The sequence below is a fragment of the Enoplosus armatus genome, chromosome 24 (assembly GCF_043641665.1).
Source record: "Enoplosus armatus isolate fEnoArm2 chromosome 24, fEnoArm2.hap1, whole genome shotgun sequence".
NCBI lineage: Eukaryota > Metazoa > Chordata > Actinopteri > Centrarchiformes > Enoplosidae > Enoplosus > Enoplosus armatus.
This window is the reverse complement of record NC_092203.1, coordinates 8,955,649-8,971,090: the sequence shown is the minus strand read 5'-3', so window position 1 is coordinate 8,971,090 and position 15,442 is coordinate 8,955,649. Positions and strand designations below refer to the sequence as shown.

Here is a 15,442-nt window from a genome sequence, read left to right as displayed (position 1 = left end):
TATAGTGAAGGTGTGAGAGTCTGAGTTGGGTCTGCTTGGTTCGGTTCGGTCCACCTCCTTCTGATGTCGCTACAGTCTACAGCAGATGGCACGTTATTTGGAAAGAGTTGGGGGCCGGCTCTGGTTGTGGCCGCTCCCCTCTGTGTGGAACAGTGGAACCGGGGAGGATGTCTGGGTTGCTGGAGGCTAGAGTCACATTGAGGAACGTATGTCAAGTGGAACAATCTAGACCACAGTGTTCCTCTGCCGGTAGGGTGGAGGCGGCAAGACGGTGCCAGATTTCAGGGAAAACTCAGACATGTATTCAGGGTTTTCAGCTACTGCCGGCCGTATGTGTCCGTTCTGCTTATAGAAGAGCTTGGCGTTGGTGGAACCTCCCTGGGCGCCATCAGGCGCCGCCTGGTTAGACGATTTGGGAGGCAAGCTGTGCTGCCAGTATTCTGGATTGTCAAAGGTCACCTTCAGCTTCTTCCCACTGGCTTTACCTGATGTCAGTCCTCCGTGCCTCAGCAAGCTGGCGGGGTGCAAGGTGGCGTGGCTCTGGTAGGCTGGCAGGCTGCCGTGCCCGATGGTGGCCGAAGTGGACAGGGCTCCTGACTGGCACACCTGGGCTTGGGCAGTAGTTCCTGTTTGGCTCAGACTGGTAGAGCCGCCACCTGGATTGCCAGGTTGTCCTGCAGGTTTGACAGTTAGGTGGGCGTGGAGGATGTGGGTCGGTGGGCCATGGTGGCAAGGCATGCCAGATGGAGAGGGCTGGGCCGTGGGGAGGGGGTAGTGGGGCAGGCTGGTCTGGATGGTAAGCGGGAGGTGGGAGCCTGAAGTTGTGGCTGAAATGGAAGGAGGCTGGGTGGGTAGGGGAAGACCATTTCTCCTCAGGGCTTCCAGGCCCAGCTCAGCAGGGCTGTGGAAGGTGTTGAGGTAGAGGGGCTCGTTGATGTACTCATCCTCTCCTTTGGGCTGGCTGTTGGGTGTGCTGTGGTAGCCCGGGTTATCCAAGGCGTGGATCTCGCCGTTTTTACGTCGTGAGACAAACGGGTTTTCCTCGATGGGATTCAGGTATTCTGCAGCACAGGTCAGAAAAGGCAGAGAGGGTAGGAAGGTGGAGAACAAGAGAAAAGGAGTTTATGAGAGATTGAGACAGACAAACAAAAGATCCACAGAAATGAAATCAAGAGAAGAGAAAACAAAAGAAATGGAAATTGAAAGACTCGCTAATGAGGAGAGAAGATGGAGATGGAGATGATAATGGCGATAATGGCAGCCACTCAGGACCAGACGGGCAACTTGCCAGCAGTTCTTTGGCACTGGAAACTCCATCTGCCGGGGGTGAAAGTGCCAGCAAATGACCCCTCTTCACTGCTTCCAAGCGCTATAATAGTGGGGTGCGAAACCTATTGATTTTGCCCACTCTTCCGCTCCTTGACATTGCATCAGATGCATTTTGCTGCAGGCTTTGTTATATTTTGAGCTGCTCAAAAATCAAAGACGGTAGTGCAAGAGCAGGGCTGATGGACCGAATTATGATCAAAGGCAAAACATGACTCTGTAGTAGCTGACATACACCGTTGACGGAAACTCTGTACGAATTTTAATCAATGGAATGAAATGAAATCAACAAGCAAAATGACTGGCAGAATACACTACAAAAGATTGTATTTACTCTGTGAATGAGCAACGAGATGACAGAACATAGAAAAGTTGCACTAGGCTAGAATTCAAGATGCTCTTGTTTTACATGAAACTGTGTAGATATTTTTATGAAATGAATATAATGAGGTAAGGTCATTTTAAAGTTCAGCATTATCTACACCATGCTGTGGATTACAACTCCTAAAATGAACCACCTTTGCCTTGCAGGGCTGCAGAATTTCAAACTGGACTATTCCCAACAGATGTGTTTGTTACAAGTGCTCTGGAAAATTAACCTGACTTGACTTTCAGGGCCACAACTAAGTGATTCCAGTGGCTACAACATTTATGTCACGGTACTTTACTGAGTTTTGTGTTAGAGTACCTGAGGAGCACTTGTCCTTCATGGGTGTCATGTATCCATCCTCATCAGTGTCCCCTCTGGACGCCCTCTCCCCCAGGAAGATGGTAGGGTCAGCGCTGTACCTCTGGCCCCCAATGTCCTCTCCCCCAGCCTGGCTCAGGCTCTTCTTATGCAGGCTCCCATTACAGCGTTGGTCCTCCAGGGCCGGAACCGGTCCGCCTGTGGCTTCCTGGTTCACGCAGGCTTGGGCACCTGCCACAGAGCCCTCTGCAGCGTTTGGACCACCATCTCGATAGCCAAACTGGTTCTGAGGCAAAAAGTGAGTTGAGGGTAGAAAAATGATTTTTGATGTTACTGGTTTTGGCTTTCTTTGGTCTGAACCACTCAGGATACTTTGATGTTTTCTATGTGGTGATAAAAGAGCTGGAACATTGTTAAACAAACCGAACTAAAGACGTCTATAGTTCAATTGAACCACGACAAAGACACATGGTGTGAATGCCAAAAATAATACAATTGGAGTCCGTTTAAGGCAGTTGTAATCCACCTGCGGCAAAAGGAAGTAAGACTTTTAACTCATGCAGCTGCCTACTGAAGGTAAAATTCTCCAACAAAGTTCTGCCGGTGTAGTCATCAGCCTTAAGGGACTGTGAGGGGCAGCCAGGCAAGCTACAATTCAAACACCTCAACCTAAAAAAGAACAAAAAACCCCACAAGAAAATACAAAATATGACATGTGAAGCAAGGGGCTTCTTGTGGAGCTGCGTTGGCTTGCCGTTGGCTATTTAACCCAGGCCTACTCCTCTGCGCTCTTGCCAACTGCTAGCGCTACAGCAGCAATTATAGGAAGCAGAGCTACAAAACACAATAGAAGTAAAAGGAAACGTCCTAGGGTTGTATCTGTCCACCTACTCCCACCGTCTTCCCTCCATTGCAATCATCTCCCCCCTCCTCCAAACTTCTCTGTTCATCCCTTCTTCAAAGCCAGTTATTATCCGCTCCTCTTTTCAAGTGTGAGCGTGAGAGCAAATCAGCCCAGATTAGATAACCGTCTGCATCGGACTGCGTCTGCGGTGGCGCAACCTGAATAACCGACTTCTTGTGGTCAAAGTCAGCCAGCCGATGGATTTTAACGATGAATTCCTTTCCCTGTCTGGGGCATGCAGGGGCTTCTGACTGCATAATCAAAAGAGTTTCAATTCATGGTAGGGGTGTTGACCTTGTACACTCAGGACCCTGGATGGATTACTGTGTGTGTTTTTTGGGTTACGTGTGTGTTCATCAGGGAACAAAAAGCCGGCGGCAAATGGGTAGGTCACGGGGGTAAAGGTGCATAAGACGCAGAGCTGTGGGCCAGCGGCACGTGGTGCATGCTGCAGAGCAAACAGCCGAGCCTGCACTCATTGTCTATTAGTAAACGGCTCCGGCATTTTAAGAGAGCGTCTGTTATTTGCTTATGGAGCTCTGAGTAATGAAACCTGGGGCCTGGGGAGCTAGCGCATAAAGAGCCCAGGTTTAAGCCTCACACGCTGGGATGGAAATGATGGAGGTGAGCCATTAGCAGAAAAATCATCCGTGTATTGGAAGTTCTTAACCACCTTGAGCACTTATAGAGGGCAGTGAGTTGGGCTGTTTTTGACCAGAGAGAAGAAAGAGAATTATGTTTTGAGGTTAAAGTCAAATCAGTAGACTTGAAAGGGTTTTTACAAATAGATACGATGTGTGATTATATTAAAATACTGAATTATATATAAATGTTTTTGTGTGCCGAAGCAGCGTCCTTACTCTGTTGGAGTCAACGCGAGGCCTGGTTGTGTATGACGGAGGAGCCATGTTGAAACCTCGAGGCACCAGATACTCCTCAGCATCCATCAGGTCATCCAGGTCCTCTTCGTCCAGAAGGCTCTGGAAGAACTTGCTGTCATTGGGGCTGGGGAGCTTCATGCGGTCGTCTCCCTAAACAGGACACAAGTGACTCATTTCATTTTAACAGATGCTATCATTGCCAGACATTTGAAGTTATACTCAAAAATGACCCACAAAATGTCTCAGAGGTTAAGTGGATGGTTGCACAGAAAAACCTCATTATCGAGTGCTCGGCCGACAGTGAGCCTATTGAGGCAAACACACCTGGATGACCAGGTAGCGCTGGGGGTCACGGGCCATTCTGCAGAACTCAGCAGCCAGCTCCTTGAACTTCGGCCTGCTGTCTGCGTCAATCATCCAGCCTGGAGGAGATAAAGAGAAAGATGGAGCAGGAGAGGGATGTCGGGGAGTTAAAGTAGTGAATGCATTAAGGATTTGTTTACAGCCATGCATGTGTGTGTTTCCCACAACACTCAAAGACAATGCAACTTATTGATTGTCCACAACTGTCTAATCTTGTAGTTTCTTAACCTTTAGCAAGTTTCTTTGCAGGTTTATTGTCATTTTCGTTGACAGACTACTGTTGACCTTCTGTTGCATTTGCAGTTTCACTGGCTTCCTTCTGAGTACTGGATGCATGATTTTAACAGCAATTTATTGACATTTCCTTTCAAACCAAAACAATATTTGGCATATTGTAGTACACAATTGGGATGGTGAAGAGATTCTATATTTATCTTTAGAAAATTAGGAAAATGCAACTCTTTGTTAAAGTATTATCCTTAAAAAAAAGAACACACTCAGTAAAACTGCATTAATTTGAATCTTTTTAAATTTAGCCTTCATTTATCCAGAGAACATGGAATGAGCAAACATGATATTTACTTTAATAAAGTTTAGGGTTAAGTGCCTTGTTCAAGGGTAACTCAGAGGTAGTTATTACGGCAGAGGAAAGTGTTTTTCATTTTGTTCTCCAGCCTGCTTTACTCTTCCTGGGGCCACGGCTGCAGTAAACACAGCAAACCCCTGCAGGTGAAGTTAAAGGCCAGGTGGTGTCTCAGCTCAGATTAGACAGTAAGCAAACTGAGCCGCTGATTGTCTGCATCCCTATTACATATTCTCCAACAGTGATGGGTAAAGTGGGGTCTGGGTGCCTCTAGCAGTCCTGCATATCCTCACTACATTAAAGCAGTTGTTATCAAATCATATGTGGTCTGACGTATGTCTTGATTTCAGATGCAAAGCTAGCTCTCCTTAAATAAACCCTGACCCTCTTCTGTTGTCATTTCGCCTGCCCGTCTTCGCTCAGTTCATCTAATTTCTGCTTCTAGCGCCCCACGCAGGCACATTACCTAAATGAGGTGCAATTACTCCAGCAATCAAACTCTATTTCATCTTTATTGGGGTGGCGCTGAGGCGGCGAGGCACACAGTGTGACGGCACACCAAATCACAAACAACGGCTCTCAGTCAACTTGTAATTACAATTAATGTGGCCAATTGCCGAGCTTCCTTCTGGCTTTCAACGGGGTGGTGCGACCCCCCTGCTAGTTTGACTAAGTACTTGACCTCTTTTGGCTATTTCTGATCACTTGACGTCACTTGATTTTTGTGTGCTTGTGGTGTGCCTGTGGTGGCCTTTTTCAGGGTGCTGAAGTGGGAGCAAAAATGAGGAATATTAAGAAGATTTTAAACTCGTAGAGAGGATAAGCAGCTCAGCGTTGCAGCATATACAACGGATAGCTATGGGGAGATGCAACACATGATATATATCAGATATCTGCCCTAAAGATGACCAATAAATCAGAATACATGGGGACCTCACATGCTTGTTAAGTTAAGGGAATCCCTTTGACCTCAGCATTTATAACATTATTGTCCAGACACTTTTTACGTAGCATGTAACATTTATTCTCCTCCTCCGGGGGGGAAAGAGAGAAATCAGCTGGCATTGTTATGAGGCTGAATGGCTGCAGGGCTTTCATGGTTTGCGTCTGTGCTGTCAAAAGCCATTGGCAGCAGTTTTTTCATTTGGAAAAAAAACAATTAAATAATGTGACATTTTGGTTGGGTTAACATTTTTGTCAAGGGAATATGTTTTGATATCGAGCTCCAAGCTGAATCACATCATTCTCTTTCAACACATTTGGCATTTCAAGCACTCTGCTGTTGTCCTCATCCAGAGCGAATCAGCAGCGCGACAGTAGAATAAGTTTAAATTCATAGAGCTACAAGCAGCCAATAATAAAAAAGTATATTCATCGTGAAGATACAATATTTGCGTGACGAAAAAAGAGTAGATAATAAAAAGAACTGGCAGGGAAAAAAAGTCAGTGGGGAAAAGTTGATGTGAGGTTATGAGATTTTCAGGGGAGTGACAGAAAAGTCACCACAGTTGGGTTCAGGCAGGGTAGCGACGACCAGACTGGAGCGAGGAAAAGGATAGCCAAGCAGCCGATGGCTGGCAGATCTCATGGCTCGGATTGGCGCGTAGGTTTGGACCGTTTCCTGGAAATATGGCACGGTGGATCCATGTACACCAGGGCTCTGAATCCAGCCAGGGGAAGGAGTGCAAGATGGGAGAGACATGGGAGAATTTGGGGGGGATGAGGAAGAAGGCGTTTTTTTGGACGAGTCGCACGGGCTGGAGCGAGAGTTGGGGGTAGGTCGGCCGGGAGGGAGGCATGGTAGTCCAGATGGAGGATGACACGAACAAAGATGTGGGCAGAGTCCCTAGTGAGGACGGGGCCTGCATGTTGCAGACCATAAACCAGCATCTCATCAGTTTCATCACAACATCTCTTTTGCTCTAACTTTTCATCTCTGCTCTTTACATATCAACTTCTCCTCCAGCCTTGAATCGAAGCCCCAGAGCTCAAATAACACCTTAGCAGATGGATATTAGAAATACGAACCCCTTTATTAAACTACAACTCATCTGCGGCAGTTGCAGCAGTGTATAAACATGATTTAGAAATAAAGAAATAAGATTATGCGCTCCACAGCACTCTGTGTTGGAGTGCTGATCTGTAACATTGTCTTTAATGCGGCCACCTGTGGCTGAGGCAACAGTTATGATTAGAAATGTGCGATATATAGCTGGAGACATGCTTTTTCTATTTCACTGATGACTCGTTTTTATATACTAATTATTTAGAGGACGTTTATATCAATGTGATAGGAAGTGGTTAGATTTTTTTCAGATATCTAATTCACTGGATTAGACGATAGTGAACATTCACATCTGGTCATTTCATCTAAAAACTTGTTTCTCAGTTAAAGGAATAGTTTTTGTATTAGTTATTAATATAATCATTTTGTGTATTTGACAAAACTCATCTTACAACAGCTATTATGCTTATAATTTAACATGCTACACCTAGCCACCAGTGGCAGCAATGACTGCAATGTTATGGAAGTACTATATGTGCTGTCTTTACGTTTTACTTCACAGTGCTTTCAGTAGAGTCATCAGCGTTCGGTCTTTCTCACACTTGTGCATGCGCATGCTTGTTTGTGAGTGTATGCATGTGGGATTTCCTGAGCATTTCTAAGTGTGTTTGTGTGCGTTTTCTCACATTTGACCATGACCATGTAGACATCGATGGTGCAAATGGGCGGCTGCGGCAGACGCTCCCCTTTCTCCAGAATGTCTGGGATTTCTCGCGTGGGGATGCCGTCGTACGGTTTGCCTCCGAATGTCATCAGCTCCCAAATGGTCACTCCTGCAGGACGTGGGGGAGGGCGGGGGCGTTAGGAAGGCAGGGCATGGAGGGAAAGAGAGAAGAAAGGGAGAACAAGACAGATAGGGGGAGATGGGAAGGTGAGACAAAGAGAACAACACAGAACAAGATAAGCAGACAGATAAGGGGGCGGAAATGCAAATAAAGGAAACAGGATTTCAGGTCATTGACTTCTTTCCTCCCACAAGTATGAGCACATGAAACAGTGACGTCTACACATGCGGATGAACGACAATACATTCAGCACCCACCATAACTCCACACGTCACTCTGATGGGTGAACTTCCTGTAGTGGATGCATTCCAGAGCCATCCATTTAATGGGCATCTGAGGAGAGAGGGGTAGAAACACAAAGGCAGGGGCTTCATGAGACACAAATCTGAATTATAATCTTCACATTTATCGTATTTATTTACACCTGAATTGCACACAATTTTCCATTATGCTATTTTGCTCAACAGCTGCCCCATCTTTTAATCAAGCGTTTGTGAGATATTGGGAAATCGACAAGCGCTTTCAACCATAATTTTGCTTTGCTCAATATTACTCAAGTACTGTAATTGATTAGCTTCAGTCTCACCCGGGGATCATCAATAGTGAGCGTGCTTTTTGAGATAGTAAATGAGATCGTATCGGCCATTTGTCTCACATTATCTCAGTAGTGCGTCCGTTTAGATCAGGCAGTGAGTGAAATAGTAATAACAACAGGCCCTTTGACATTCCTGACAAGGACAAGGACACACGTGGCCATAACCTAACTGCCATATGATTTCCATATTGACTGTAGAGGGGGGTTTTCAGCTGTAAAGCCCACTGAACAAGGCAATTATATGGCCTTTTGCATGTGAACGCACATATGCACACACATGTACACGCACAGGTCATTTCAAATACAGCCCCTCCCCTCGTGAGGGAGAGCGACACACACGCCTGCTCTTCGGGGAAATGAACAGGAAGAAGGGAAATGAAATGTTTCAGGTTGGAAATGTGATACGGCGCCTCCACTTTCATCTCTTGTTGATTTATCTCTCATGGCGCATCTATTTTTATGGCACGTATGTAGATCTGCTGACAACAGCTCTCATTTATCAAGGCCTCAGTGAATACCAACATGGAGTCAGTCACTCAGGCGGTCGCTTCGAACCCACCTGGTCTGCTTTAGGAAAATACTTTTATTATTTGCCCACAGATAACAGCTCAAACTCCAACTCAAGATGCAGCGGCTACCTTCAGGCCTCCAGCTGAACAAGTGAACAACCCAATTTAATAAAGGGAGTTGATCAGGACAATTTGCATAGTAAGTCTCCAGAGAGGAAAAGAGAAGGGGCTTCTGATTAATGTAGTCTGGGTCCCCAAACAAAACAAACTGATTGGAACTGTGGCTGCATTATTTGTTTGGATGAAGTGCTTCTAAATTGTATTTTACTGAATCAAAGTTCACCAGACTTTGTCTGACCAGAGGAGTCTCTCTGAAATTGGAAAAGATGTCACAAAAAACCTTCATGTTTTTGTTTGTGTGTCACAAAACACAATTTCAGACAGAGACTTCGTCCTCACGAAGCTGGCTAAATTTGAAAATGTCATTTACATGTGAAAATGTGTTTTTCAGGATGTTTTTTGTAAAAAGAAAATCCACCACAAATCACATTGAAATGCCTGATATGAAATAGGAACAAGGCTCTTCTTCTTTTCCCTCCTGTTTAAACAACAATCACAGCATCACAGCCAGCATCTCCTAAAGTGGAGCCAACACAGCCCGGTTAGTCTGATGCGCTCCATCATCACCTCCACTGTGTCTGAATACAGCTGCACTTGTGATTTAGTTGTTCTCATTTACATATTCTTCAGTTTCTGTTGTCAGACCAGTGAGCCAGCAGAAAACTGAGAGTTGATCTCAGGCGGAAAGTAATTCCAGCACAACTGAGACGTCTGTCAAATCATTATTTCATGTTCGCGAAGTCGCCTGACAACATAAACACAAATGCAGGTTAATGACAGCAGCTATGCTGTGTGAATGGCTTAACTTAACTTAACTTAATCTTAACTGTCCTCTTAACTTCACTGCTGCTGATAGACAGCGTCTGAGCAGGTGTGAGGTCAAGGTGAGAAATGCTCAGACAGAAAAAGATCCCTCAAAGTCAGCTGGCTTAGTGTGGACACAATACTACACCGACACTAACATAACATTTCATTTTTAACTCAAGATTTAGGATTTAAAGGTGTGACTTGTCACATCCTCAGAATCAGGTTCACCTTTGCATCTTTAGCTGATCAGTTTTATTCTGGTGCTGAAATTATTATTTGAGCAGTTGGATATTCAATTACTCACTTGAGTCATTTAAGTATAAATACCAAATACTATTCAATACTTTGGGTTCTTTTGACAGAGTAAGCACTTTTAGCATATTGTGTTGGGCTCTGGTAATTTGACAAGCGAAATACAGTCTTTAACACTTAACATATTATCAAAAAATATAATAATCAGTAGATTACATAAATATATATATACTACTATCCCACTTTACAGTGCTACACAGCTGCACACACACATTCAGAGAGTCACACAAATGCTTTTGGCCCTGGAGCCTCACGAACTTCCCTCGTTACCAGCAGTGACCTTTTGTTTTATTACTTTTTGGTTGCAGTATTTACTACTCATGTCAGCCCGTTTCTATGTAAGCTGTCAGGTGTGTTACTGTTCACATACGAAAACATGCTCACGCCTCCACTTACACCAACCTTGCCCCCGTCTGCGTTGTACTCCTTCTCATCGGCGTCCAGCAGCCGCGCCAGGCCGAAGTCGGTGATCTTGATGTGATTGGGAGACTTCACCAGCACGTTGCGGGCTGCCAGGTCCCGGTGGACCAGCCTCCTCTCCTCCAGGTACATCATTCCCTGAGAGAGAGGGGAAAAGACAAGATATGACTACGAACCCTCTCATGGAGCCGTTTATTATTTTATATTCCAGGATCGGAGCAGTCTGAGATTGTCGATGCGGTAAATGTCAGCACTAACATGAAATTATTGTCACAACTGTCATCATCATTAACCGCACACCCACACAGACATTTAGATTCAATCTTTCATCGTTATCATACCTCATATATATGACTCCAGGAGAGAGAGACAGAGAGAGCGAGAGAGAGAGAGACAGAGAGAGCGAGAGGGAATTCTGGGTCGTTTTTATATTCGGAGATGTCAGAAAGTCAGACCTTCAGACTTTTGACGAGTGAAAAATACAGCAAAACAAGTACAAAACATTTCTCATATCCAAGGTTTCTGAGATGCAGTTATCTGACATCACGTCAACATGCATTCAGACTCCAGTGTGAACACTACAGACAATGCCTTATTAGAAATCCTCACATTTTTGCAAACGCATGGCCTTTGAATGTGTCATTATTTGAAATGTAGCAGTCGCTAACATTAGATATTATTGTAATATTGTTGAATATACTGTATATGCTTCCTCTCGCGCTGAAAGCTGGACCAAGAAGCAGGTACAACAGGAAGATAAAGCAGATACTGCAACATCAATATCTACTTATGTAAGGTGTCCAACTCAAGGGTAATCTTGTTCAGTCATAACTGAGATTGTGTCTCTGACATGTCGCCTCCATGTCCTCAGTAATTGGGGCCATTTTCAAGACGACTAGGCAGGGAGAACAATGGATGTCCTTCCAATTTGTTAACGTTGATTATGAACACCCAATGAGCAAAGCAAGTAACGGGGAAAAACAACAAAGCCTTGAGCGGAGAGAATGGCAACTTTGCTTTGCAGCCTTAATTTGTTGCTCAATGGGCTGGATTGGAGCAGGGACTCTCGACAGTCGCACAAAAAACCTATTTGCAGCCATGCGAGCGTGCTCACACACACACACACACACACGAAGGTTTACCTCATCCTACAAGTAGGAACACACTCGCAGCTCACAGGCACACAAACACACATGTCACCTTTTCTTCATGAATACACAGACGTACGCACAACAATCATCATGCCCTCATGAGCACAAACACACACTTACACACTCTTCACCGTCTGAACAAAACAGCCAGACGAGCCCGGCAGGCAGGCAGGCAGGCAGGCAGGCAGACAGGCAAGGCTGGGCCAATTGAAGTGTATTAGACTGGATGTTAAACAAGTGGATGCCACTTTGCAGGTGGATCAATAAAAACACCTTGGTGAGGAGGGAGGCAGTCATTGTACTCAGCAGACAATGAGAAATTTCAACCAAGGCTCACACCTCCACTGGCGCGAAAGAATCATTGCCCATTTGAAATACTTACGGTAAAAATACTGTATATGTGTGTGTGTGTGTGTGTGTGTGTGTGTGTTGGGGGTGGGGGGGGCACATGTCGAGGCACATTCTGTTGAAATGCTGGTCGTGGCGAGCCGCCCCGCACCGCCTCCTCCCAGACAAATGTGAGGATAAATCGATAGCGTCGACGTCTGGCTCGCCGCTGGCTGAGCCCTCATCCATCATCCACCGGCCTTGCAGAGACAGACGCGTAGACACACACACACACACACACACACACTCTCACACACACACATATGTGCTGACAGAGACCACCCAGAGACCACCTATACGCCAAAGCGAGACATATTTCACCGAGCATACTTTGTGAACCTCGCAATATTTCTATCTGTCAGTGTGTTTGCATGTCTTTCACCCTCCTCCTCTTTTCTCTACCAGTTCGGGACACTTCCTGCTTCCTTATCCTGTGTCGCTCTTGTTGCTAAAGTAGCTCCTGAGCCTCTTTCCTCGCCAAGATGAAGCCAATGTGTTGGGACAAGGCCCAAAACGCCCCCTCTTTCACTGAAAGTGTATTTAAAATAGATTACTTCTGGGGGGCTCAGGCAGGCAATCAATAACAATGCTGATTACAATAAGCCCGAAGACGACCGTGCCACGCGATATTTATCCCTGATGTCGTCGTCGAGAGGAATTAGGAATCAATGGCCCACACAGTCCATTAATACACTTCGACTTAAAGTGACAGGGCAATGAGGGGAGGCCATCGCACTGACAGGGGGAATGTACGGCAGCTCAAGGAGCCAATTAATTTTCAGCCTCTCCGGGCGGTAAACACCAGCGTCCCAGTGGAGGATGTGGGGGCAGCCTCGGTTTCAGGTCGAGAGGGTCCCGCTGATTGTGCCGCTTTAACACTGCTCAAGTGTTGCAATCCCTAGAGTCCTGAGGTCCTTAAAAACAGAAGTGGGACTGGATAATTTGTGATTACATAGTTTATGTACTGTAGATCATACAGGAACTTACAGAAGAAGTAATTAAACCTGCCACGTTTGGTAAACAACAAAATCTCCTGTCACCTCGTGGAGAGCTTCCCTGGTTCATTGTATTATTGAAACTAACGCATGTTGGTCAGCTAATGAATTATAGATGAAGTCCACTTTGTTTGAGGAAATTCTGCAAAATCCAAACCAAAAAAAGAAAAAGAAAAAGAAAAGAACGGTAATATCATTTATTGATATAACCAATCTATTTGATAAAGTCTGCAGGTTTGCAGACACCAACAATCCGCACAAAGGCTCCTAAAGTTCATATCAGAGCCCTTAAGCACTTGCTGAATTTGAAGCGAGACAGACCTAAGCTCTTCTGGACTTAGCAGAAGTGCATCTAAAAGTCTGTGACACCGTGAGACCGAACAATGAGATTGTAACATACAACCTCACAAAAAGGAAAAGAAAAACAAGGTGGCAGATTTCAAGGGCATCTGATTACATTCACTCTGAACTTGTACCTATAAAAGTACCAATTGTTCAAGTTATTGAAGCAAAATAAAATACAAAAAGCTTGACAGTTCCAGGTAAAGGCGCAAAAATATAATATTAAGGCCTGAAATTTGTTGATTTCCATTTACTGCCCCAGTGAATTCATATGTTGAAGCTCCAAAAGGAGACGTATTAGAATGAATCCTTTATGTGTAAATGTTGTCAGACTGCGGATGGTGCGTCAGGTTTCTCATTGTGGAACAGAATTTCAATGTTCATGTTGACATTAGGTCAGAGCCAGATCAACGGTCACCGTCAACAACAGCAGCAGGTTTGAATACATTTGTCCAGTTCAGGGAAAGGTCTCCATTTCCAGACAACACTTATTTGAACCCCATACGAAAGGTCCCGTGAAGCATTTTCCCAGCAGCTTTTGCAGCTCAAACAGCACACGGAGAGCTTTGTGAGCCACGTTAAGCATTAAGGTTAAGGACCCACCAGCACTGCTGCACATCCCAAATGACACAGGGGTATGTTTTAGGCCCTCAGAGCATGAAGTGCTACTGTAGTAATTGGAAATATTAAACTTTGGCCAAAAGCATAGCACTTCATGGAACTTTTCAATAGCTAAGACCTTTGCAAGAGTCAGAGTGCTGCTCAGCCACTCAGTGTTGGTTTGTCAATGTACACTGACAACAGATCTGCATTTTCAACTGATTGAACTATCAACGCAGCCACATAGTTCAACGACTACTTGATTGTGAAAAGCGATGTAGGCTGCAGGCTAATAAATCAATGCTCAAAGTATAATTACTGCTTCGTGCTAAGTTACCTGTTAATTCTCACTGCTGAAACAGAGTAAAAATGTCAGTACTCGACGTTAAATGTAAAAAATACATATATATATAAGATGAATGGGACACAGCTTCTTTCTGAATAAATGATGAGGTGTCCTGATTAGAGCCTGACCAAAAATTAGACCAGGCAATATCAGCCAATTTTAATATATTGCAGATATATGAAAGAAATTGCAGAACAGAAACGCCAAAAATATGTAATTAGTAATCTAGAAAGAGTATCTCATTATATACAGTAGTTTTGTCCACCTGAGAGCACAAGTTGATTTTTTTGATAACAAATTTAAGATCAAAAATACTTAAATATGGGCCGATATCTCATTATAAAATCACTATCGATATTGGTCTCAATACTCAATACGCTACTTCATGTGACAGCTATCTGTGCATTTTATACCTCCCTGCTCTGTGGTTCTGTGCTACCAAGACAAAAGGTTGATGAGTTCTTGTTCTTGTGTGAGAGGATGTGGTTTGTCGTGAATAGTTACTCTTTATAGTTTATTCTCCTGTGACCCAGCGCTGGCCACCAGGCGGGATAAAATCTAATTCTTAAGTAACACCGAAGGTCTTCATCTCTGCCGAGTCCTGAAATGTTTACAGAGGCTAAAAGTTTTCTAAAGCACGCAACAGGACCAGGTCATGGCTGGTCTGCGACCCATTAGCACCTCTCCAGCAGGAAGAAAAGTAGACTAAAGATCTGAGTGTCCGGTAATGGAGGAAAACAAGAGAATGAAACCAGGCATGAAAGAAGAGTAGCGAGGAACTGCAGGGAGCAGTACACCTCGGCAGGAGACAAAGATGCTGTGGAATAAAAGATGCTGGGTATAAAGGAGAGCAGTTGGAAGGTAAGTGGACGTAGCGGAGGACGGACAAGATGAGTACAGCAGGTAATAAATTCAACTCAGGTCTTCAGCGGATCCGGTATTACCAACATGAGCTATACACCAACATGAAACAGTTCCAGCATTCATTTAGCACGACTTTTCTCTATTTGTTGCCAGGCAACGTGTTTTTTGAGGAAGCGGTGGGAACCATCAGTGGTTAAATAGTTTTAATGATACAACTCCTGGGTACAAACGCTTGCACCGCATCCTCAAGCTACAGTTTATTTGGGAATTCATGTCAAGAAAAAAGGCAGGATGCTCAGTTTCTTACAGGAACTAGAAGGTGAGGTGCCTGTTTCCGGTGGGAGCGATAAGAGGGCCGCATGTGGTGCCCCCCCCCCCCATCTCCTGCCGAACCCCCCC

At 44.8% G+C, this 15,442-nt stretch overlaps 1 protein-coding gene across 1 annotated transcript in view; it reads right to left on the bottom strand.

Annotated features, from left to right (window-relative positions):
* Positions 1 to 225: 225 nt before the first annotated feature.
* Positions 226 to 15,442, bottom strand: part of LOC139306777 (receptor tyrosine-protein kinase erbB-4-like) — a 208,854-nt gene continuing 193,637 nt past the window's right edge. The window contains exons 21-27 of the mRNA XM_070930730.1: positions 10,335 to 10,496; positions 7,853 to 7,928; positions 7,437 to 7,583; positions 4,124 to 4,221; positions 3,779 to 3,949; positions 2,015 to 2,300; positions 226 to 1,061 (exon numbers count right to left, since the gene is read on the bottom strand). Of these exons, the coding sequence (XP_070786831.1) occupies positions 226 to 1,061; positions 2,015 to 2,300; positions 3,779 to 3,949; positions 4,124 to 4,221; positions 7,437 to 7,583; positions 7,853 to 7,928; positions 10,335 to 10,496 (1,776 nt within the window). The remainder of the gene's footprint in view (positions 1,062 to 2,014; positions 2,301 to 3,778; positions 3,950 to 4,123; positions 4,222 to 7,436; positions 7,584 to 7,852; positions 7,929 to 10,334; positions 10,497 to 15,442) is intronic.